We start from the raw sequence: 22,899 nt of genomic DNA on the forward strand, positions 1-22,899 counted from the left end.
ACAATGAATATATCTCACAGGAGAACCCTAACCTGCCTCTCAGTATCAGGTACACAGTCACACCCTTTGACATCCTGTCTAACACATTTTATGGTTAGAAGAATTTCTGGCAGTCCTATTTTTCGATGCTGACGACTTGCACTGCCTTGTCAACTCTTTGAACATCTACTCATACACCATCTCCCACACACACACACACACAGGACCACAGCATGCTGGAGGTCCCCCAGCCGAGATATTTCAAATCCAATCTCTTAATGTCAGTACAAATGTGCCTTGTTTACATTTGTGGTGAGATGGTAAAGACAGCAAACACAGTACATATACAGCCTCTGCAAGCCTGTCTGCATTTGTGTTCCTTCCCTACTGTGTGCAAATATTTGTTCAGAAGGAAATGCAACATTATGGGATTCTCAAAGAACATCATATTTAGGTAAACGGCTTTTTCATAACCCGGGCTTCAGACGTGTGAAATGAGTTGGTCAAAACTAATGGAGAAATTAAGAAAAATGAGGAGAGAGACTGAGAGAAAGAAAAAAAATGGGAGAAGGTGTGTGTGTGTGTGAGAGAGAGAGAGAGAGAGAGAGAGAGAGAGCGAGAGATGGAGAGGTGATGACATGACAGAAGGGCAGATGAGGAGTTGTCTCTAGACACTACATATCATAAGTGGGTCGCTCAAAGTGTAATCAACTATACAGTAAAAAAAAGGAGATTGACCACAGTTCAGAGGGGGCAACGCAGGTTTGAAGTCAACACAGGGAAGCAGTAAAGCGCACCCTCATCTAGCCTTGAGGAGCTGAGTGGACGTGCTCATGATGTGATTCTCCATCACGTTCTGATCCTTTCCACAGTCCCTTCATTCTCTCTGCTGACACTACCAATTCTCTGTGATTCACAACTCCCATGCCAACATTAGCACATCATTTATTCATGGTGTTTTCACTCATCCATAAAACATGCAGGCTTTCACACACAATCTTGTGTTCTTGTGCAGCGTAGCTACGTGTTCTTCTCCTGTGGGTAGGCAGAGTGCCGAGCGAGTCACCGAGCGATGAAAAGCTGTCACGGTTCAGATATTGATGAGCTGAGAGATCAGTGATTTAACGCCACTACTAAATCTCTTTTTTGCCCTCAGGTCGCAACCTCTAACCTGTGAAAATGGGTCACTGCAAACGATCAGAGCAAACATGGACATCCAGCTGTTCACAGAGGATCTTTGGACTTATCACAGCTGGCAGTCATGTTATGACTTGATTATTCTTTCTTTCTCTCTCTCTCTCTCTCTCTCTCTCTCTCTCTCTATCTCTCTCTCTTTCTTTCTCTCTCTCTCTCTCTTTCCTGCTTTCCTCTCTCTCTCTCTCCCCACGGCTCCTCCCTTTGATCAATAAATCACCAGGCATTAGAGCATCTTTCTGACAGTACTGATGCCCGCAGGGGTTACAATGACATATTAAACTTGACAAAACACCAGAACAGAGAGAAAAAAGGGGGGTTGGGGGTGGCAACCTACACAGCACTATGAATGAGCCTGATCTGCTCTTTCTCCTCATATCAGATGAGGAGCTGTTAGCTCAAGATGGATGGAGGGAGAAAAGAGTGTGTATTACACGATGCATCTTACTCTTAGTCTGTATGTGAGGTGAAAAGTACACAGCAAGCTGAATAATGCATTTACAGAGCAGCTGTGTTATAACACTCAAAATCCTATGAAAAGTCAATCAAGGGACGAACACAGAAAACACGTCGCGGGGATAAAAAAGGAAATCCTCTAAGGCCGCCTCATGAAATAGTGTGTTCAAACCAGCTGAGAACAGAGACAAGCTTCAATCAAAGTCTCGGATGGTATTGTAATTACAGTACTGTAATAATCCATGAGTGACAATGCAGGATCTAAGGAACAGGAGGCAAAATGAGTCCTGTCAACATTTTAAACAATAGCCAAAAAAACAATACTCCTAAACTGGAAATACAGGCACAAACTTTCAATATCACGATGGCTTAATCTGTTAACAGACTACCTCTCAATGGAACGAATCACAGCTAAAAACAATAAACAGACCAAATTATTCAGTAACACCTGGGAACCCATCCTTGTAGCTCTGAACTTTCCAACAAATTGACCCCCCCCCCCCTTTTTTTTTTTTTTTTTTTTTTTTTTTTTCTTCCTCTCTCTCCCCCTTCTTCCTTCTTCTCCCCTTTTCCTTTAATGGTATCTAAATGTTATCTTCCTGCTTCATTACTATCACTACATTATTATTATTATTATCATTATTATTATTATTTATTATTATTACTATTATTACTAGTACTACCATTATCATTATTACTGACCTTTCCTACTAGTATCATTGTCACTGCTATCACTTATGATCACTCAGTGTTATAACTATACCGATGATGATGATTATTATTATTGTTGTTGTTGTTGTTGTTATTGCTGATATTGTTATTGTCCTTTTTCTTCCTCCTCCTCATCTACTCCTCCTTCTTCTTTCCCCTCTTCTTCTTCAACTGTACCATAATGGCTCTGTGACAGGATCAATGTGATGTCTTGTTCTATGTTATGTGTCCCATGTGTGTGTATGTATGTCTGTATGTATCAACAATTAAAAAAAAAAAAAAAAAAAAAAAAAAAAAAAAAAAAAAACATTTTAAATGTTCTACTGACTCAACCATCGATGCATTTCGGTGAAAAATGTATTTATAACCACAGACTTACAAACCTTACAGAGAGTGAGTGAGAGAGAGAGAAAAGCCAGAGGTGCAAGAAAGTACATAAGTGAGAATAAAAGAAAGCAAGGAGAGGAAGGTCTCGTTCTCCTATTATGTGAGAATTGAAGGTGAGTCAGGGCGTGATGTGATATGGCCCAGATACGCCATCAAGTCTTTAGAGTACACCCAGGTATTTAGATCACATCAACACACACACACACACACACACACAAGATGCAAGCACAGAACCATGACAAACTCCCATTATGATGCTGTACCAAAAATGATCATTAAGTGCAACATATGCATCCCTGCAAACTAAATCCATTTAGGTGATTATAAATGAGCCATCCAAGCAAGGACAGGTCAGCAGGTGGAGGCTCATTTGCATGTACTTGTCCAGCGAACCAATGGAAATCAGTGAAGGGAAGACTCGTGTCAGCATGACTTCATGAATTGACTGAAAACAGTGTTACCAACATACGTCTCTCCCATACAAGAGTTAAGCATAACTTTACATCATATTTAGCTTTACAATACCTGTGGCTAATTAGGCAGCGTTTTAGAATGGAGAATCTGCATGGAGAAGAATGTAAATTGAGACTCAACACATTGAGAATGCATTCTCACTGAGGCACACATTAAAAGCTTAGCCTGACCTTAAGACCACATCATGAATTATTCCGCCTTATTAGACTCTAATGAACCAACCAACACAAAACAAACACAAAAACGTACATTACTGTAAATTGTTAACATTACTGACAGATGGAAAATCCAGCTGAAATGTTAGCTTGTTTGCGCATTTTGGTGTGAAAGAAATGGGGAGTAATTAGATTTGCATCTAGTTTTTTTTCCATTTAAATTGTTGTGAGCTTATGTTGGGGCATCAGTGGCCAGTACAGAGGATAACAAAGGCATCTATTTAGATTTTATTAGCTACAGAAAGAAAATTGGATTTTTGCAGTCTAGACTGCTTCTCCTCCTTTCTCAGTCTAATTTCATTTTTTTTTCCTCAGTCACTGATGATTGATATAAATGCATTCACTTTAAATATGAGCATCTTATGAATGGACATGATTTCCCAGTTCCTATCAGGATGAGTGAGAGAAAGAGAAAAGCAGAGGGTAAGAGAAAGAGAGAGAAGAAGAAGTAATAGAGAGAAAAGCAGGAGGTAATCTTTAGGTGTGAAAGAACACAAACTGAGAACGCACCTGATCTACCGAGCAGAAAAACAAACACATTTCCTGTGTCCTATTCCTTCTTGCCCAGCATGCACGCAGAGCAACATACACACACATATACACATCCACACACATACACATACACACACATACACATACACATAAAGCTTTGAGATCAGCAAGTCTCCAATGAACGCAACTCACTGAATAGCAACTGTCACAAAGCTTTACATAACAGGGAAACACTGATGATTTCAAGTTTTGTGTTTGGTTGAAAACAACAATACACTATATACCGTTTTTTTTCTCCTATTTGTCTACTCTATATTGTAAAATAGTATCCATGCACATTGTAGTAGTCCACTGTTTACTCGAGGAGAGTATGTATTTTACATTAAGGCATGTACTGCTGAGTGACTGGATGTCTCACTCACTGCTGTGTAGAGCCAGTAATAATGAAGAGACTTCTCCAGTATTCTGTTCTACAGAGCAAAACATGGCCAAAGATGACAGCAAAAGCAAAAGAGAAAAAGGGAGAGAGCAAGAGAGAGAGAAAGAGAGAGAGAGAGAGAGAAGTAGAGGAAAGGGAACAGGAGAGGACATCATGAAAAAAGAGACTAATTATTCAGTGCATGTATGCCACTGTCTCTCTCCCTCGTTCCCTGCCAGACTTACACACACACAAACACACACACACACACACACACACACATTGCGTGTAAAGGGATGTTTGCATTTAGAGCAATGATAAATATTATATTCTTTTGATGCTTATGTGTCTTGGCTTTCAGCACAGACATGCATTACCTCAGAAAAAGTTCAGGTGAGGCCCCTTAGTGCTTTGTTCTTTAGCTTAGCCCACTCTCATATAGATACAGTTAGCTTCTACTTACACGACTACCGCCAATGATATTTTCTGAGGCTTTGTTGCTGAACTACGACTTTCTAAGGCAATGGTGTTTTATTACAAACCCATGATCACAAAATATACAACCCTCTCTGGTCTCAATGACCGGGAGTTAAGATGAAAAAAAAAACAAAAAAAACCACAGTCCTTCTTTCTGCAAACCAAACAATCCATTAAATTAGCCATTTGGCGCCTTGTGTAAGACGTCAACTGGACAACTGGATTATGGCAGGGTCTTTTTCTGCCAAGCATTGCTCCATTTTTATTGCCTAATGTGGACCATATGTTGTTTTTTTCCAAGTGGCCAAGAGCTCCAGCTCCTAGGAGACTGTGCAGATCGCCTTTGAACAGTAACAGGTTAATGGCAACTCACTCGCTCTCTTTTCAGACGAAAAAGAGGAGTGACCTTTAAAGAACTAGTGGTGTGCTACAGTGCAGTTTTCTAAAAGAATTCTTATTCTCTATCTCTATCTCACACGCACATATACACTTTTCTTTCATTTTTTCCTCTTTCATTTGTGAAAGCTGAAGTGTACATCTCTGTTTTACTCACACAACATCAAAGACCCCATCAATGGCAAACTGATTATTTTCCAAAGTTAATATGAGAAATCCTCTCTGGCATCAAAGTAAAGAGCACACCTGTTATGTTCTTCTTATTCACATAGATTATGGCTGAGTACATATGTGAGTACACACAACAGAGAAAAAGATGAAAGATATGTGGATAAGAGGTCTTTGTTGTCTATGTAATCTCAGTTCGGTTATGATTAGAAACATAGTCAAAATGCATTAAGCCTCAAGGCAACGACCCTATCAGCTCCCATCTGTTAGTCTTAAAATCAGTTCACTGAAATACCTGATATTTACAACACGAGACCAGTTCTAACTTGAATTATCAAACTGAATGAGCATACTGAAAGGCTTGCATTATGGTACAGAGTGAAAACAGAACTGTAACTAAATGGGTCATTACTCTCATTCCCCTCCACCCCTCTCCTGTCAGGGCATATGACTCTAACTCTACACTGGACTGACCTCATTTTGGGAATTTAAGATGGATTCATAACAGACACATATGCCTGTCCAAATCTTACTCAAGATGAGATAAAGCATTGGTAGATAACCCAGCATGTCAACACACGTAAGGCTAGATCCCTGAACAAAAAGTTAAAGATTTGTCATTCATCTCCACGTGCTGGCTAAGTGGGTTGATTTCCTCAGATTTCCATAATCCTTCTTAATTAGTCAGTTTAAATAATGGGAGAACTGGCATATTTTTGTCCCTGTAATGTAAGCATGATAATTTGGTATAATCTCTTTTAAGTGGAAGCCATAGGCTAGAAAAAAAGATTTCAGATATATCCGCAGTATTCCCCATCCACACATCCATCCATTCAAAGATCTGCGGGACTACTTAAAATAATAATCTACAGTGCTACAAAACTGATCCACTTGTAATTCCGTTAGATGTATTTAAATATTAACAAGAAATAGTGAACCGTTTCACCAAACTGACTAGTTATTGACACGTTCTGTGGCCCTTTACTATGAGCTGACTGATAAGAAATTTACATTACATAATGTTAAAAGGACACAAGAGGTTTTCGTATGCAACAACTCAGAACAGAGTTACATCTGGACTAATTAATCTGTGTGCTAGAGATACAACCGTTGGTGTAATTCAGCCTTTTGACATCACCATCTCCGCTTTTCCATTACAAAAATTTGCATGCACGGAGCTGTAAGTGTTGGGTAAAACAGTGTTTTGTTGCTGCCAAAAACCTGCGGGGAACTTGAGCACACGTGCCTTCCCAAATATGAAGTCGGCGTTGTTCGGAATCACTCATTCAGTCGAAAATGGTTAAACAGATAACAGTAGTTGACTCTTACCATCTTCTTTCTCGTCGAAGACCGGTCTCTTGGAAGAACTATTAGCACCCATCCTCTTTTTCCACTTGCCCCAGTGAAACATTGATGCGCGAAATCAGATGGCATTCCTCGCCTGGTGTAAAACTAACTGCTGTGTTGCCGCTTACAAGCTTGTGAAGAGCATCGCTTCACGCAAAGAAATGTTCCTTTCAGTCTCTCTTTCGGACTTTGTTTTACTCCAAACACCAGACCAGTCAATACTGGAGAGTAATTAAAGGGAACGAAATAACGTATCACCGAAAGACCGAAATAAAGTCAGTAAAGTCAGGGATGGGCTGTCGGGTTTTGTTAAAGCTCTGCTCAATGACTTATGCTCATATCGCCTTCCTACACCAGCACTGTACGGTACCGACGTAGCTCGAGCTGTGTCACGCGTGTCACATACGTATCCTCTCTCCTCCGAGTTACTGAGCTTGCAGAACTGCTGAAATATTTAATTTTAAGGGAATGATATCGCCTGCGGAGTTCAGTCATTGTGAATTTAATTAGGTGATGGGTGGCGCTAGATCGCAGAATGTATTAACGCTTTACCTTCTTGTAACCCTCCCCTGAATAATCAGTTAAAAGTGGAATGATATTGCTGAAGTTACCGTGAAATTTGTGGTTTTTTCCTACTGTTTCTGAGTAATTTAGTTGTCTTACAAAAGGTAACATCGAGCTATCCCAAAACGTGCGATAAATAAATATTTGCTTGATTAAGTCATTATTCTAACAAATATTTTGAGTCCGTACAGGTAAAAAGCATGAAGACAAGTCATTTCAGACTGTGATGACAATTATCAGTAGCCTATTCATTGTCTTCAACCTCTGCCTTTGCTACTGTAAAATTTATTGAGTAGGGACTAATATTGGCCTTTACCACATGCCGTAGTCTTTGTTTCCCTTTCAATGAAGTGTCACCATAGAAACGGTTGACAACATCACGCTTCCTTGAGTTGCCGGTTAACATGTGATTAGTGTTTACAGCAATGTGAAACCGTGTAATAGTCGTAGAAAGTGAACGTATTCCTTTACTACTGAATAGTAGTTTGATAATATTAGATCCGAGGTTGTTTTCATCGAATCTGAAGACAACAGAAATGAGTGACTTAGCAAACCCACCAAGATCATGGCATATTTGAGCTGAGTTAAATAAACCGAAATAAAACGAAAAAAACATGACATCTCAAGAGGAGGACATTAATGATCTTCACTTAAGCCTTGATGCTGGTGACAACTTGGAGACAGAGTCAGTATGTCTTCTAAACGGAAACAACACGGCCAACCATGTCACAGATGTATCCGACACTCTTTTCTTAAGTAGAAGGGGCTTAAAAGACATAACAAATTCTGTTCTGGAAATGACTAAACTGAAGGTAAGCTAACTGGTGACTATTGTTTTTGTTTTGTTTTGTTTTTTACTTTCATTATTATTGATTATATGGCCATGATGCATGTACTGGGGGGTGATAACCGTAACGTTGACAGTAGGCTAATGGTGGTGAGGATTACTCAAATAAGCTTTAAATATGTTTCACCGTTACTTTATATGGTGGTAATCGAACAAACATCCTCCTTTCATTTCACTGCTTTCTTCTCCCAAGAATTTGTATCTGGAAGGAAATGAGATAAACTCCCTTCCAGATACTCTGTTCAGAAGTCTACCCAATTTGGTTTGGCTGGACCTACGGAACAACCAGCTCACCCATCTTCCTCCAAACATCGGCCAGCATCGGTACTGAAAACTGCTGGCACTACATCTGTCAGTCTATTTCAAATACAAAGACAGTTGTTAACTTATATTTAATAACAATAGTTTGTTGCTTGATTTTTTAACTAAACGGTTGTTCATGTCATAAATGTAAAGAAAAATTCACGATCTCATCATCTTCATAGAAACTTGAGAACGCTGTTGCTTGAACGAAATCCTATCAGAGAGCTTCCGCCGGAGTTGGGTAAACTCAGAGATCTCTGTTCAGTGTTATTCTGCTTTCATTCTCTACAACACAACAGCGCTGTTTGGGGTGGTTTCATAATTGCTTTTACTGCAATGAATGCTGATTGTGTTGCTATCACTCAGGATATATAGGCCTACTCGGGATTATATACTGTTATATTAAATTTCATGTTACATTTAGCATGGGTTAATTTTCGGGGTATTTTCCATAACCCTCTACAGTCATACTGTTGTCACGGTTAACACGGTATTTGCAAAACTGCACATACAAATACAACTTTTTCTTTTGGATTCCAAAATAATTCGGATATTTAATGGAGTGGGGCCCGTCTGTTTGGTTGGTCTATAACACAGTAAGCCGAAGGTCTTTTTTTTTTTTTCTAATTTTCATATTGTTCATTTCAGGTCATTTGATCTGTTTGAAAGCCCTGAGTCTCAGGCTTTGCCCCATCTCCTTCCCACCACAGGAGGTTGTGGAACAGGGTCTTCCATACATCCTCCAGTTTCTTCGGAGCACTATGGCTGAACGACCCCTCAGTGTGCGCACCTCTCACCCAGGTAAGAAAGTGTAGGTCTGTCAGCTGAGGTTGAAAAATACGATACCGATGTGTATGTGTGTGTGTGTGTGTGTGTGTGTGTGCGGGTGTGTCTGCGGAATGCGTCCTCTACCATCTGTGGCTATGCATAAAAAGGACGGACTGCCTCAAAAATAGCTCCGTGCCCTGGTTCCACTTCAGTGGTGTGACTTCTGTTCCCTTGGAGATGCAGTGTGCGGTTCAGCTGACTTGTGGCGCAGCGCGACGCTGCAATATTTTTAGCCAGATGAAAATGATCGATAACCTCTCTCATCTACTGTCGTCCTGCGTGATCAGCTTTTACGGCACAAATCAGGCTAGCCAGCGTTAAAGTCAAACTTAAAATAAAAAATCTCAAAACAATCTCTGGGATGCATTTTTAATTATTGTTTAGTTGTGGAGAATTTTACTCAAGTAAGAGAAAGTGGTTAACTTCTAGTAACTGGAAAATTAATGATGTTTTTGCTGTGCCTTATACCCTCCTGAGGATCACAACATAAAAAAATAGAAACTCCCATCTTTTTCTATTAAATTATGTCACATTTTGTTATTGTACAGTGTACTCACTGTCAGAATTAAAGCTTGCCATAATTCGCTTTCTGTGGAGCAAGAAAAGCACTTTGAATTGCTCAGCTCAAAAATTGCTCAGCGATGACCTCAGAGGTCACATCTATGTATTGCCAAGCCTGTACCCACTAGCTGCATACATTTGCATATGAAGTCACTCTGGCTTGTTCCCAGTCTCAGAGATGCCCCCTGTGGAGAGGCTGCAGTTGTCAGAGCTGGAGAAGTCCAGTCTGGATCTGTGTGAAGAGGCATCAGACCGTGACCTGCGACGCTTTGAGGAGCTCAAACAGAAGATGATCCAGATGGACAGAGCAGATTTAGGATATAGCATACTTACCCTCCCACTGCTAGATTACCCCAGGACAGCAGAGGGCAACAGATCCCACAAAAAACACCCTCCTCCCTCTCTTCAGCGGTATGAAATAAAAGAATTGAAGACACAAAAGGGAAATGGGTTTTAAAAATAACAGTTAATAACAAAAAGCTTCATCTAGTTGAGATTGTGGTGAGATCCGATGGCATAGCTCTAAATACGCATTTAAAGAATAATCACAGAGTCTGAGCATATGCTACATACTACTCATCCTTATGGAGAATCGAATGAGATCAGACCAGGTCACAGTAGAAGTGCTTTTAAGTCGTGACCCTCTGTATCTGAGAAAGCAAGGATACCAGCCTAGTGTCTTTAACTGGAACATTTCTTTGTATTATGTTATATTCTTTGTGTACCTTTGGGCCAAGACACACCATGAAGAGAATATTTATTTAAAAACAAATCTACAGGAATACACACCATCAGTAGCTGCCATGAAAGAGAGAAATCCCTTTTTTTTTCGTTTGTGTTATGCAGGAAAATAGTTTCAATTAAAGAAGTAGTCCCAGAGCTCCCCCCTTTTGATTGTCAGTATTGGAAGAAATCAGAGGAGAGAAAACTAGCTGCCATGAAGGAGTTCAAGGAAAAGCAAGCCATTCTCGAGCAAAGGCGGAAGTAAGCTAGTGCTTTCTAGGTTTATCTCCCTGACAGGAAAAAAGTATAATAATAATTTGAACAGAGCAGAGGAGAATGAGGAGAGTACAAAACAAACATAGGTATTTTTGATTGCATGTTCGTGCTTTTGCTGGTGAGGAAAAAAAAAAAAACAAGAAAAGTGAGTGAGAGAAATGTGACCTAACAGCAGTTCAGCAGATGGTGTCAGCTGAATCCTTATTTTTAGCCCAAACATTTTTAGATTAAGCTATTAGTTCTACAAAATTCCAGGAAAGGGTAGAACTTTTACCTCAAGTTTCCTTGCAGTTTCAGAAAGCAGGGCTGTATTGTGTCAAATTTCATCAAATTCAGCAAAGGGAGGGAGTTAAAATTTGTGTCTTCCAAAGCCAATAAGGGGTACGTAAAGAGAGTCCAAGTTAAAATCCCATTGGACTAACCTACTGGTATTCCAGTCAAATCATATTACAGTTGTAGAACACGAAACAAAATAAGTGGAAACCATCTGTATATTGTAGTTTTTCAGATGAATATTGAAAGTGCTGAGGTAGTGGAATTTTTTTCTTTGCTCTTTTCCCTTTCAGAGATCAGGAGCTGTTGCATGAATGGAGGAATCAAGCCATGGTCCTGCAGAAGAGGAAAACTCTAGAGCGCAAGCAGGACAGGAGAGAGCGACAAAAGAGAGAGGAGGTACAACAGCTCTTCATTTCATGTACATTTCTGTTTATTCATAAAATTAACACTGAGGCAAAACCTGGTCAACAAAAAGTTCAACACAACAAATGATAACATAGAACACAGTTTATTTATAAGCAATTTATTGCAAGTATAAATTGTTAACCAATATTCAATAGCAGCCAGGGCTCATGATAAATAATGTAGTCTGAGTATAGTCTTATGGACATTCTGACTGGAGTGTTTCTCGCTGTTTCTGGTGTGTGTAGTCTCTGAGAAAAATCGAGTCTTGCTGCTCAGACTCCCCGCTGAGACTGGCCCATTTGGAGACAGGAAAAGGGCTAGCTAGTGAGAGCACAGTGTGTATGAGATGCGCAGAGTCAATCGTACTGCAACAGTCACACTCGACCAGGGACAAGGCACAAGCCCAATGGGTAAACACACATACACCCGCCAAAGATAAAACCACAAAACAAAATCCATTACTGGAGCTGTCCATTGTCACTATCCACTACTCATACAACCCACTTTCAAATTTCTTAGTACTCAGAACCAGACTTTAGTTACCAGGATCAAAATGATCCAGTTGCAGTCTTGATGACCAGATAGAGTCTCCATTCTTAACTTCCATTATTCACACAGAGTTACTCATTAGGGCTTACTTGACACTGTTATGGAAAAAATTGTTTACTTCCTCAGTTTTAGCAAATCTGTGTAAGTCCACTAACTGCATAAGAAACCACAGAAAAGACTATATTTGAGAACTGAATGTTTCTAAGGGGATTTTTTAAACTCTTTCATGGGTGCTTCTAACCAACAGCAAAAGCTGGCATCAAAATAGAAACACAGGGGCCAGCGCTCTTCCACATAATTCAATTATTGCAATCCTAATTGGATTTACTTTTGAGAAATTTATTTTTCTTTATAGCCACACACAACAGTTTTAGCTTTCTACTTTCCTCAGTATGTGTGTGAGCATTATAAAATGAACACGTATAATTTCAAGTGCTTGCCTCATTGTGTATATTTTGAAGCCATTGTATGACTGTAAGCAGAGATGACATTTTAGTGATTTAACATAAAGAGATAATGTTGATTTTGTTGTTGTTTTTATTTTTTCAGGGAGTGAAGAACATACCTTATGCCACAGAGACATCTTGTTCTGATAATAAGAGCAAAGTCCAGTCCAACACTTCACAGAGTGCTACTCAGGGTGTCTCACAGGAATCAGAGACAGAGCAGAAACAGAGGTCGTTAAGGTCACGCAGGGAGGTGGATGAGTCCAGGTAGCTCACAATACATCATCAAAGCTCATTAACAAATGTCTGATATAGACGCTTTGTTGTTTGCAGTCATTAAAATATGGAATTGACTGTTCAACAGTATATGGGGACATCTAGTGGCTCAGGCAGAAAGATACAGTACATTGTTCTCTAGACTAATTTATTAGCCAGGTCTGAGTCACCCAGTCCTGTCTTAGAAGCTCTCCTGTCCCTCCTGGTAGCATTGTAGTTAATTCTGATTCCCTGGCTGAATCATTAAGAGGTTAATGAGTTGAATCAAGTATATTACATAAAGATGCAGAGGCCAGAAAGATTGGTTTGAGTAGGCTAGGAAATTCTGTTATTTAATGAACACTTCCGGGACACACTGATTTTCTTTTTTTCTCAGCACTGTTAACTGCACTATCACTGTTATCTCAGAGCTTATAATAATATTCTGTAGCTTTGTTAAATGGTTAGCCACTGGCATTAGATATCTAATAGTCCTTTTAGTGTGGTTTTGGCGGTGTCAGATTTCATTGAAAAGCACAGAAGGTATTGCATTACATAGGAGTTAACTGAATTAACATCTAGTTGACCTTTGACTTGTGTAACCTCAGAGCTGCCCGGGATCGTGAGCTGGAGCAGCGTATACAGGGTCATGTCCAGATGATGCAGCAACGGCGCCGAAAATCCAAAGGAACTGCTAGGGAGGAAACAGAAGCTGCCAAAAGGGAAATGGAAGAGGTATGTCCCTGCATTTGGATTTACATAGACAGACCACACAGTCACTGACTTGTGTCTGTGACAATGATTAATGACTTTAGATTTTATGTTTTTAATATGGTATGTCCTGCACATAGTTACTACTTTTGATATAATCTGATTTGGATTGTCCTCTCTACAACGTAGTACTTGTCAACAATTTTTATGCCACAGATGAAAAGACGGCCTTAACTGAATTGAAAATATCCGATAACAAGACCTGTAAATGTTGTGTGCTATACAACATCATCTCAGAGGAGCAGAAACAGAATTATTATAATGTTCCCTTGGAGTAGACGATGTGGTGACAGTCAATCTAACTTTGCATCCAACATTTTCCTTTGTTTCCTGTTCAGGTGAAAAAACTGCAGAGTGAGGTCACACAGAAAAAATATGGAAGAGACCTGGAGTATCGCTTTACTGCTTTTACTGGGTAGAATTTGCCAAGATGTTATGACAAATAAAAAGATGGATACTGAGTTTTTTTCTCTCTAAAGTGTTACAGTACTGTGCAAAAGGACACCAATAAAAATAGTAGTAATAAACTGTTACAGATGCATTTGCAACCTTAAGAACTGGAATCTAATCTCTCACCCATTTAGACTCAAGATTACACAATCTTTTACACCCTTTCTCAATGGTTATTGCTTTTCACGCAAGTCAATAAAACAAGTACAGTTTCCATAGACTGGGAGAAGGACATAACCCAGGCACCTGTTCCATTAACACATTAGCAGCCATCACCAAACACACACATGCCAGAGGTGACTGTAACATAACACTAACCTAAATCTGTTTTTATGCTAAAGTGTTTAGGTTCTGTCCTTACTTTAGCCTGCTGACTGCCCAATACATTATGAAATCTTATGAGTGTGTTCTTCATTCAGCCACAGTGTGGCGCCTGTCTGATCATGCTTTTTTCTTACACAATTATGTTTGTCAGCCATTTTAGGAACAGGGCTTATGTCTTAATTATATCAAATTCAGTGATTACTGATTTTAGTGGTCAAATTCTCTTTGATCTCTCTTTAGTGTCTAATTTCAATGACCCAAAAATCAGTTTGTTATTACTGAACCCTTACAATGAGGATGAATAAAGTTGTTGTGGGTGTCACTGTGAGTAAGGTTGTTGTACAGTTTTTTGTCGTCTAACATATGTTATCAAAGTGCATCTCTTTATACTCTTGTTTCAGAGGTCTGTCACTGTACCCTGCATTACAGGAAGTTTTTTGATGAGTTTGATTAAGAACAACTAACAAAGCCAGCATGTGGAATCATCAGTGAGATCTTTGTGTGACCCTTTTGTAGGGAAGTGGAAAACCACAGTCTGTCTCAGTTCTGTGTTAGCGTGTTATGTCAGAATGTTCTTAGAAAACGTCCCTTTTGTGGCATTATTAAACATGCATCCAAACTGGCTAAAAGCTGATGGAAATAGTTAAAAAATCATTTGAGCAAATCAGTTCACACTTATCATTTGTCTTATGATACAGAGAGGGCGAAGATTAGGCATCTCACCATTCTCTCCACACAACAAAAGAGGTGCTTATTCTAACACAGCAAAACTGCACTGAATTAACCACAGGGGAACATAGATTATTTACATTTTACACTGTAAAGTAACACAGCCTTTATGGATTTCAAACATTTGAAAATGGACTAATGAGGGGACATAAACCTTTAGGATTCTGTATGAAGTCTGGTGGAGGTAGAAAGCCTTTAAGTTTTTATCAAAAAGAGGCAAATCGTGTGGTTCTACACAAAATCTGCAGTGTTCTACTAAATCCTGTAGAATATTAATCCAAAAAAACTTCAGAGTATTTCAAATGTACCCGAAATAGGCCAAAATGTGTCAGGATTCCACTCGTTTTTCTTTGTGACGTCACCACTGGTGGCTGTGTTGTAATTGCCTTGGCGGGGTTGATGGCGTCATTCCTTGCCCTGCTGTAGCCTCCCGGTGCTCGCTAAGAGAGGGGAGTTGGATCTTAGGCCGACGCGACCGTGGCTCTGGCGGCCGGGATCGAGCAGCGCCAACCCGGACACCTCAACTCGGAAAGTATGGAGGCTGTGTCGGAGGAGCTGCGGGCCGGCTCCCGGATTCCAGTGACCATCGATCAAATAGTTAACGACACACTCGTGGTGACACTTACGTACCGAGAGAAGAACTACACAGGGATTTTACTTGATTGCAACAAAAAGTGAGTGTGACTTTTAACATTGTTTTGAAATATGAAGCGTATTTTAAGAATGGACAGTTACCCTGGGGGCCTGCAGTGAAGGAGGCCAATTGAAGATAACCAGGGCCTGGAATTAACACAATAGAACTCATCCCAAATCAAACCGTTACCGCAAATGAATGAATGAACCGTGTATGGTTGCCAGCACTAGGAATTATCAACCAATCCCGCGGTCTGTGCTTTACATTGCAACTGATTATCAAACGGTTAGCTGCAGTTCTGAAGCTAACTGGTTAGCTAGTTAGCCATTTGCTAGCCTGTCAGCTAGGTTTGTGGTTAGCTTGCTATGCTAACTAGTTAGCTGTTTCAGTGCTGTTGAGAAATGAAGGATCATCAAGAGTTCATTTGTATCGCTTGAAACACAAGCAGACAACATCGCAAAGCTTTCAAGTAATTATAATCAGTCTGTAATTCTTGTCACTTAATGTAGTTTGTTACATGGCCAGTGTTCTTATATGGAAGGCCATTTCTCATTGTTGTAGCTTTGGATGAGCAGCTAGAGCACAACCCCCAGGTTATATATATTTAGAACCAGAATTAAACTGAATCATTTTCTCTAGAGGCAGCCATTTTATTCCCCTTTGACTGTAATCAGCATTTTCTCGCAGTAGGTATAGCTGTGGGTAAGATGTGCACCCCAGTTACTCCACAATGCTACTCAGCTTTAAGGCTGTCAGTGGTATTTTTTTTTTATCAATGGATGGTGCTTAATATGAGGTTATGATTTCAGTGATAGATCATCCTTCCCATTCTCTCGAATGATCTGTCATGTTATAGGACAATTCCTGTCTTTCTGTCTGACAAAGCTTGTCCTCCGCTGGGAGTGACCCCCTTCATCTTTATAGTACCATTTAATATTTTTTTAGGTCAAGTGTTTGTATTGCACTGTAATGTAAAGTTGAACTCACATTCCGTCTTACTTAAATTTTTGTCTCATGACTTAGTCTGTGTCAGATGTGCCGTCACATGTACGTGCCTTGTGTCTTGTTTGCTTTACTGTGTAGGCTATTCTAAATGGCTTGATGTATATTTATAGCAGTGCTGCATCTTGCCAGCTTTTCCTCTCACAGAGAAACAGACATTCAAGCTCAAAAGAAATACTGCAAGAATACAGGAAAATAAAGCCTGTCCAATGACATTCCTGACCCTGTCCATTTTGTGGAAGTTGGGTTGATTACTGGAGTGAAACTGCGTTTCTCAACGTATTGTGTTTCAGATGTTATGTAATCATTTGCTACTCTACCTAGATTCACAACTTTGTTACATCGTGTTTGTGATGTTAAGTGACTTCACTGACTCACTGAAGGACACTAGATCTGTCCTTGTTCGTGGCCAAACCTTGGACTGTTTGTTCTTTTTGTACTCTGTGTCAGGGTCTTTTGACATGAAGAGTGTCATATTGTTGCGTTTTCGGGCCAGGGAATTCTTGAACAGTCTCTAAGCTTCTCCCCTCCCACCCCCCACCCCTTCCTTACTCTGATCTAAACCTTCAAATAATCGTGGTTTATGGCTCAAGGGAACACCTGCTTATACCTGTAGGACCATTTTATTGGCTTTAATGAGTGGTCCCCACACAATCAAATATCAGACAGGGATATGAAAACAACAGAATCTCCTGGCTCTCCTGTTCTCAGTCCCTGGTGACTCATTGGATTGTTTTTGTTCAGTGAATTGGGGGTTGTGGTGGGGGGTGTTCCGGGGCACCCTGTCAGCTTCTTTGTCTGCTGCCTCTGACACAGCACAGCCATGTTACTGCCTTGGCCACAGATGCTTTATAAAATCTCTAACCCAGTACCCTCTGGCTCCATATGTCCACAGCACAAAGGAAATGTGTGACTTTATTTTTGGACTCAAGTACAGCAAACACACTTGAGGTCTAGCACCCTTAGACAAAGACAATGGCCTACTTACGCACTTTTCCCCAATGCCTCTCTGTATCTTTCCATGTTAAAAAGAAATGTCCTTAGACAGTGAGCAGGCAATGTTAATTGTCATTGTTTTCATGTTGTCATGTTTTTGTCTGAATAAAAATTGCCAAATAAACACAGCCTAGTGTCATTAATAGGCTACTACTGTTTATAGACTTAGGCCTAAGTATGATAGCTAGGCCTACGTTTTACCTGAGTTATTTCCTCTCTGTTTCATAGGGACAAAATTCACTGCAAAAACTAGTACATGATATTGGCCTTTTTGGCAATGCTCGTAGGCCTTTCGTTAGGAAAAAAAAATATGGCCAGCTTTCCTCACGATTACATGAGGCATTGAAACCTGATTTCCTACTGCTCATGAGCCACAATTAGACATGCTTGTAGTCATATTTAAATTCCTGGAAATTCTTGGAATCGTATGCTGAGTGTTGCAACATAGTTGTTGAAAGAATGTTCTTTGAACATGTCTTATTGCATAATTCTGACATTATAGAGGATCAGACTATAATTTGAATATACAGTGATATGGGATTTTTTGTTTTTTTACAATGTTCGCTGATTTTTAGGGGGAACAACAACTGTAGGAGTGTTGTACTGAGTAGTACCATTTCTGTTTGAGATTTTGTGTATATTTGCATGCTTAAGGTTGTATTATTTTTCACATTGTCAGTAGGTTGATGGTTTTTCTCTTTCTTTTTCTCTTTCCTTCCCTCTAAAGAACTGGGCTGTTCTGCCTGCCTGATGTTGTAGGGAAAACAGAGGAATCTCTCGTATCGAGACAGGATTGCGCAGTTCAGAGCGAAGAGCCTGGTGCTAAACCCCAGAGTCAGATGGCACCGCAACCAAAGGATGAAAATAGCCTCCCTGACAAGAACCCTCCTGCCCCTGTGCCTGCCCCTGTGCCCGCCCCTGTGCCCATCCCTGTGCCTGCAGGTCAGGCACCCTACCCTCCATACTTTGAGGGTGCACCCTTCCCACAGCCCATGTGGGTTCGACACACCTACAGCCAGTGGGTACCCCAACCTCCTCCTCGTCCAATTAAGAGGAAGAAGAGACGAACTCGAGAGCCAGGCCAAATGACCATGAGCACTATCCGCTTACGACCGCGACAGGTGCTTTGTGAGAAGTGCAAGAACACACTGAATAGTGATGAGGACAGCAAGGATGGGTCTACAGTGGCCAAGACATCCCGTAAAGAAAATGCTCCACAGGGTGGTGATGATGCCAAGGAGACAACTGCAAAGAACCAGAAGAAGATTGATGGAGATGCTAACAAAGAGTGTAAAAGACGGGAGGATATGCCTAGCTACGACAGCAAACGCTTCCGGAAAGACAAGAAGGAAGAGGAGAAGTTTCCTGGGGGGGACGTTGTTCCTCATAGTCCTGTCATCAAGATCTCTTACAGCACCCCACAAGGAAAAGGTGAGGTCATGAAGATCCCTTCAAGAGTACACGGGTCTGTCAAACCCTTTTGCCCCAAACAGCTAATCCAGAACGGGCTCGGTGAACGTGATGGTAGTCGCGAGTCTCAGAAAGACCTGCGCTCTCCCGTTAACCCAATAAGAACTGGCCTGACTGTGTCCATTCCCAAACTCAAGCTACCAAAGCCCATGCTTGATGGCCAGGACATCCCATCACCTAAAATCCGATTACGGTCCCGCGGTGACGGTGATGACCACGACTCTCTATACGAGGCAGAGTTGGTAGGAGGGACCCGAAGACGCAGTCCGAGACTTCCAGGTTCCGGGCTGCCACACTCTGACGATTCAGGAGAGAAGAACTCTCTTGAGCTTTGGTCAGGCAGTTCAGGGGAGGAGGCTGAGCGGCACGGTGACCTGACCTTGCTAATCAACTTCCGGAAGAGGAAGGCGGACTCATCGAGCCTGTCGGTGTGCAGCAGCGACAGCCTAGATGAATCCAAATCGTTCAGCTCAGACGGAACATCACCGGAACTGTGTGACCTAGCGCCGGGAGATGACATATCCGTTTCATCATCTTCACGAGGAGAGGGCAAAACTGTTCCACCGCTTACAGTGCGACTACATACACGCAGTATGACCAAATGTGTGACAGAGGAGGGTCATGCAGTGACAGTTGGGGATGTGGTATGGGGGAAGATCCATGGATTTCCTTGGTGGCCGGCACGGATCTTGAGCATCAGTGGTAGTCGAAGGGAGGAGGGTGAATGTGAGGCGCCCTGGCCTGAGGCAAAGGTGTCCTGGTTTGGCTCACCCACCACCTCCCAGCTGTCCGTCGCAAAACTCTCACCCTTCCGTGAGTTTTTCAGGTTGCGATTCAATCGTAAGAAGAAAGGGATGTATCGTAGGGCTATTGTCGAGGCTGCCAAGGCTGTCGGTCACATGGGCCCTGAAATCACCTCTTTGCTGTCACACTGCGAGACATAGGTGAGCACTGAACTCTTTTCTTTCTTTCTTTCTTTTAGAACTGAATGTTATGTGGTATTAGGCAGTGTGTTTTCCCTTTTGTTTTCAAATCATACCCTTTGCTGTGACAAATAATGCGGTGGTATTGTTTTTGGATCAGCCAAATGTACCATGGTTAATTTGTTCTTACTTTGAATCAGTTGTCAGTTCCCTTGGTTTCTGTTACAGTCGATGTTGCCATGTTGGTAATGTTAGCTGAGGATCTGACATTTCTGTAAGTTAAATATTGGCCTAGGGTGACCTAGCGCTCCCTTTGCTAGTGTTTGGACTGCTGACTTTCCTCTTGGCCATTTTTAGGCATGATTAGACTGTGTTTTGTCTGGAATTCACGTCTGTGGGCTGTTAAACAGCTGTTTTTTGTCTTTTTGATGCCTGAGGTCCTAGTCATTGTACAATTTCAGTGTTTTTTCCTAATGGCGTCATTTTGCCTTTATGCTCTGAACTTTACCTAGTCCTTGTTTGTCATCTGCCCACCTCTTAAGGAGGATCAGATACTGTTCCCCTTACAGAAGAATCACCCATGTCAAACAGTACCATAGTCACCAAGTACCCCATAGTAACAAATACATGTCTGTCTAGGCTAAACTATTTGCTCATTAATCTCTGTTTGTCTCTTTCTTCTCTCTGAAGAGTCTGAGGTCTGAAGAATAGCTGTCATTCTGGGGTCTGCTCACACTTCCTGTAAGCATCCTCGTGGGAGAGAGAGTGCCTGTGGTTGCCACGGATATTATGAGTGAAGGCTCTTTTTCACATTGCTGGAGGAAAATGGCCTTCCATTGAGGAGCTGACTGACTGGGTTTGGGAGCAAGGAGGGCCTGTTGGGGGCATCTCAAACACTACCCAGAAGAATTCCTCCTCTTCACACCCCCCTCTCCTCTCTCTCTCTCTGTCTCTGTCTAGGACTTATGTTTCATTAGAACGAGTAGCTCAACACTATAAATCCGAATGTATTTATTATTCGCGAAACACTCAAGGCAACTGCTTTTTTTGTTTGTTTGTTTTTTAAACAGTCCTGTTAGATCTCCTCACTGCTGCTGTTTTCTTACTGAAGGGTCCTTCTCTCTCTCCTTCTCTATGCGCTAGTAAAATGGCTCACGTCCACAGATGAATTTCTGACGGAGAGCTGCGTCGGCTTAGTTCAACCCCAGTGCCATCCTTATCGGGTGCTGAAATAAACAGAACAAACAAACACAAATTACAAATGACAAGTCTTACTCCACAGTCTTTCCTCTTCAAGTATGAAAATGTGAAACTCTTTTTGGGGTTTTTTTCTCTTTCTTTTGAAATCCTCTGCATCTAGAGATCAATCAGTAGGTCTTACTACATGCAGTAACTCATTGTTTGTAGCTCCATCTTCACCAGATGGATGTGTTTCTCCAACTGGTTTCTGTCCCCTTGAAGAAATATATCTTCTGTCCACCATTTTCTCTTTTCACTGTATTATAATGGTTTTTTTTTTTTTTTTTTTTAATACCTTTTTTGGAAATGTGTCGTGGGTCGTTTAAAATGATCTACAGTGTGCATTTGTACTTGCTTTAATTATTTAATGTGTCATGTTAAGAAAAGCACTTTATCTGTACCTTGGTGGCCTGCTGTATACTCATTGACCGAAAAAAAAAAAAAACACTAATTGGAGTTGCAGCACTGAATAGCAGACGAGATCTCTGAAGCCTCCTGGTTGACGTTCCATGGCCTTGGACGTGACTTTCTTTCTTTTTTTTCTTTTTTTTTTTTTTTTTTCTTTTTTTGTGTATGTGAGGACATGGACAAAGAGAAGCTTTCAGGGGACTGTTGTGTACACTGTATTCGTGCATTTACTCGGGTTTGTCATCGTACATTCCCCTTGCCCTCCCCTTTATCAAATGTTCCACTGGAGAAACAGACAGAAGTGTAATATCCTATGCATCACGTCTTTTATTAAAGCTTTAAAAACAAACAAACAGGAATGCTGAAAAGATACTGTGAATTCAACACTGGTGTGAAAGTGATGTGTGTGTTTGGGGGTGGGGGTGGGAGAGGGGGGGTTGTATGAAACAGTTTTTTCTCTGGCTCTCTACAGTCTCAACCACAGTCAAATAGTCATTCTAGTCCATTGGCTGTACAGAGTGCATGATTGACCTTTAGGGACAGGAGAATTTAAAGCGTCCCTGCTCTGTGAAGGTGGTGGGGGAGGGGACGCTCAAGGGATATTTAAAGCTCACTGCTAAGTGCACGGACTCTGAACATTAGAGCTTCAATTAAAATTCTCAGTGGCCGTATTTTTCCTCTTTTTACAGTTTACTATATATATTTTTTTTAATTAACCCATCTGTGTCTTGACTGAAGATATTGCAGATGTGAGGTGGTTTGTGTGTGTGTGTGCGAGCACAGCGGCCGTCCGCCACTCCCCATTGGTCAATAGTGGGCTTTTTTTTTTTTTTTTCTTTTTCTTATGTGCTGTACATAAAATAAAAGATACAAGCAATACTTGTGCTTGCTGGCATGTTCTTTAACCGTGTTACGTAAAAAACAGTGGTACGCTGTTATAGTTCGGATCGTATTAAAATGAACTACGATATAGGAGGTTGTTAACTCATACTGGGTGTACACAGAACAAAAGTCACAGCAGTTTTCCAGAGGTTATTGCTCCAAAAGGTCACTTATAAAAAAACTGTGACCTTCTTTATCTGTACATGTCCTTGGCGTGAAACAGATTCGTTTTGAAGAACAATTACTCATACTCAACCATTGTTAATTGTTTTCAGTTGCGATTGAGGAAGTTAAATTGTTGCTGTTTCTCGGCTGTTTCTAAGA

The 22,899-nt window shown here is 40.9% G+C and overlaps 3 protein-coding genes across 3 annotated transcripts in view; 2 read left to right on the top strand and 1 right to left on the bottom strand.

Moving 5' to 3' along the window:
- The window catches only part of stk32c (serine/threonine kinase 32C), a 51,172-nt gene extending 36,849 nt beyond the window's left edge, over nt 1-14,323 (bottom strand). Inside the window, exons 1-2 of the mRNA XM_030771943.1 lie at nt 14,311-14,323; nt 6,697-6,780 (exon numbers count right to left, since the gene is read on the bottom strand). Coding sequence (XP_030627803.1) covers nt 6,697-6,778 — 82 coding nt within the window. The 5' untranslated portion in view covers nt 6,779-6,780; nt 14,311-14,323. The remainder of the gene's footprint in view (nt 1-6,696; nt 6,781-14,310) is intronic.
- Nucleotides 7,893-13,937, top strand: LOC115810339 (leucine-rich repeat-containing protein 27-like). The gene is made up of 11 exons (XM_030772270.1): nt 7,893-8,090; nt 8,319-8,449; nt 8,611-8,669; nt 9,077-9,229; nt 9,988-10,228; nt 10,664-10,801; nt 11,383-11,488; nt 11,743-11,907; nt 12,596-12,759; nt 13,356-13,482; nt 13,857-13,937. The coding sequence occupies exons 1-11, from the start codon at nt 7,893-7,895 to the stop codon at nt 13,935-13,937; spliced, it is 1,563 nt and encodes a 520-aa protein (XP_030628130.1).
- Nucleotides 14,324-15,502: 1,179 nt separating the features above from the next.
- Nucleotides 15,503-21,531, top strand: pwwp2b (PWWP domain containing 2B). Its single transcript, XM_030771177.1, has 3 exons — nt 15,503-15,695; nt 18,381-20,067; nt 20,737-21,531. Exons 1-2 carry the CDS (start codon nt 15,556-15,558, stop codon nt 20,065-20,067), a joined length of 1,827 nt encoding a protein of 608 aa, XP_030627037.1. The 5' UTR covers nt 15,503-15,555; the 3' UTR covers nt 20,737-21,531.
- Nucleotides 21,532-22,899: the final 1,368 nt, after the last annotated feature.

This window comes from Chanos chanos, chromosome 4 (assembly GCF_902362185.1).
Source record: "Chanos chanos chromosome 4, fChaCha1.1, whole genome shotgun sequence".
Lineage (NCBI taxonomy): Eukaryota > Metazoa > Chordata > Actinopteri > Gonorynchiformes > Chanidae > Chanos > Chanos chanos.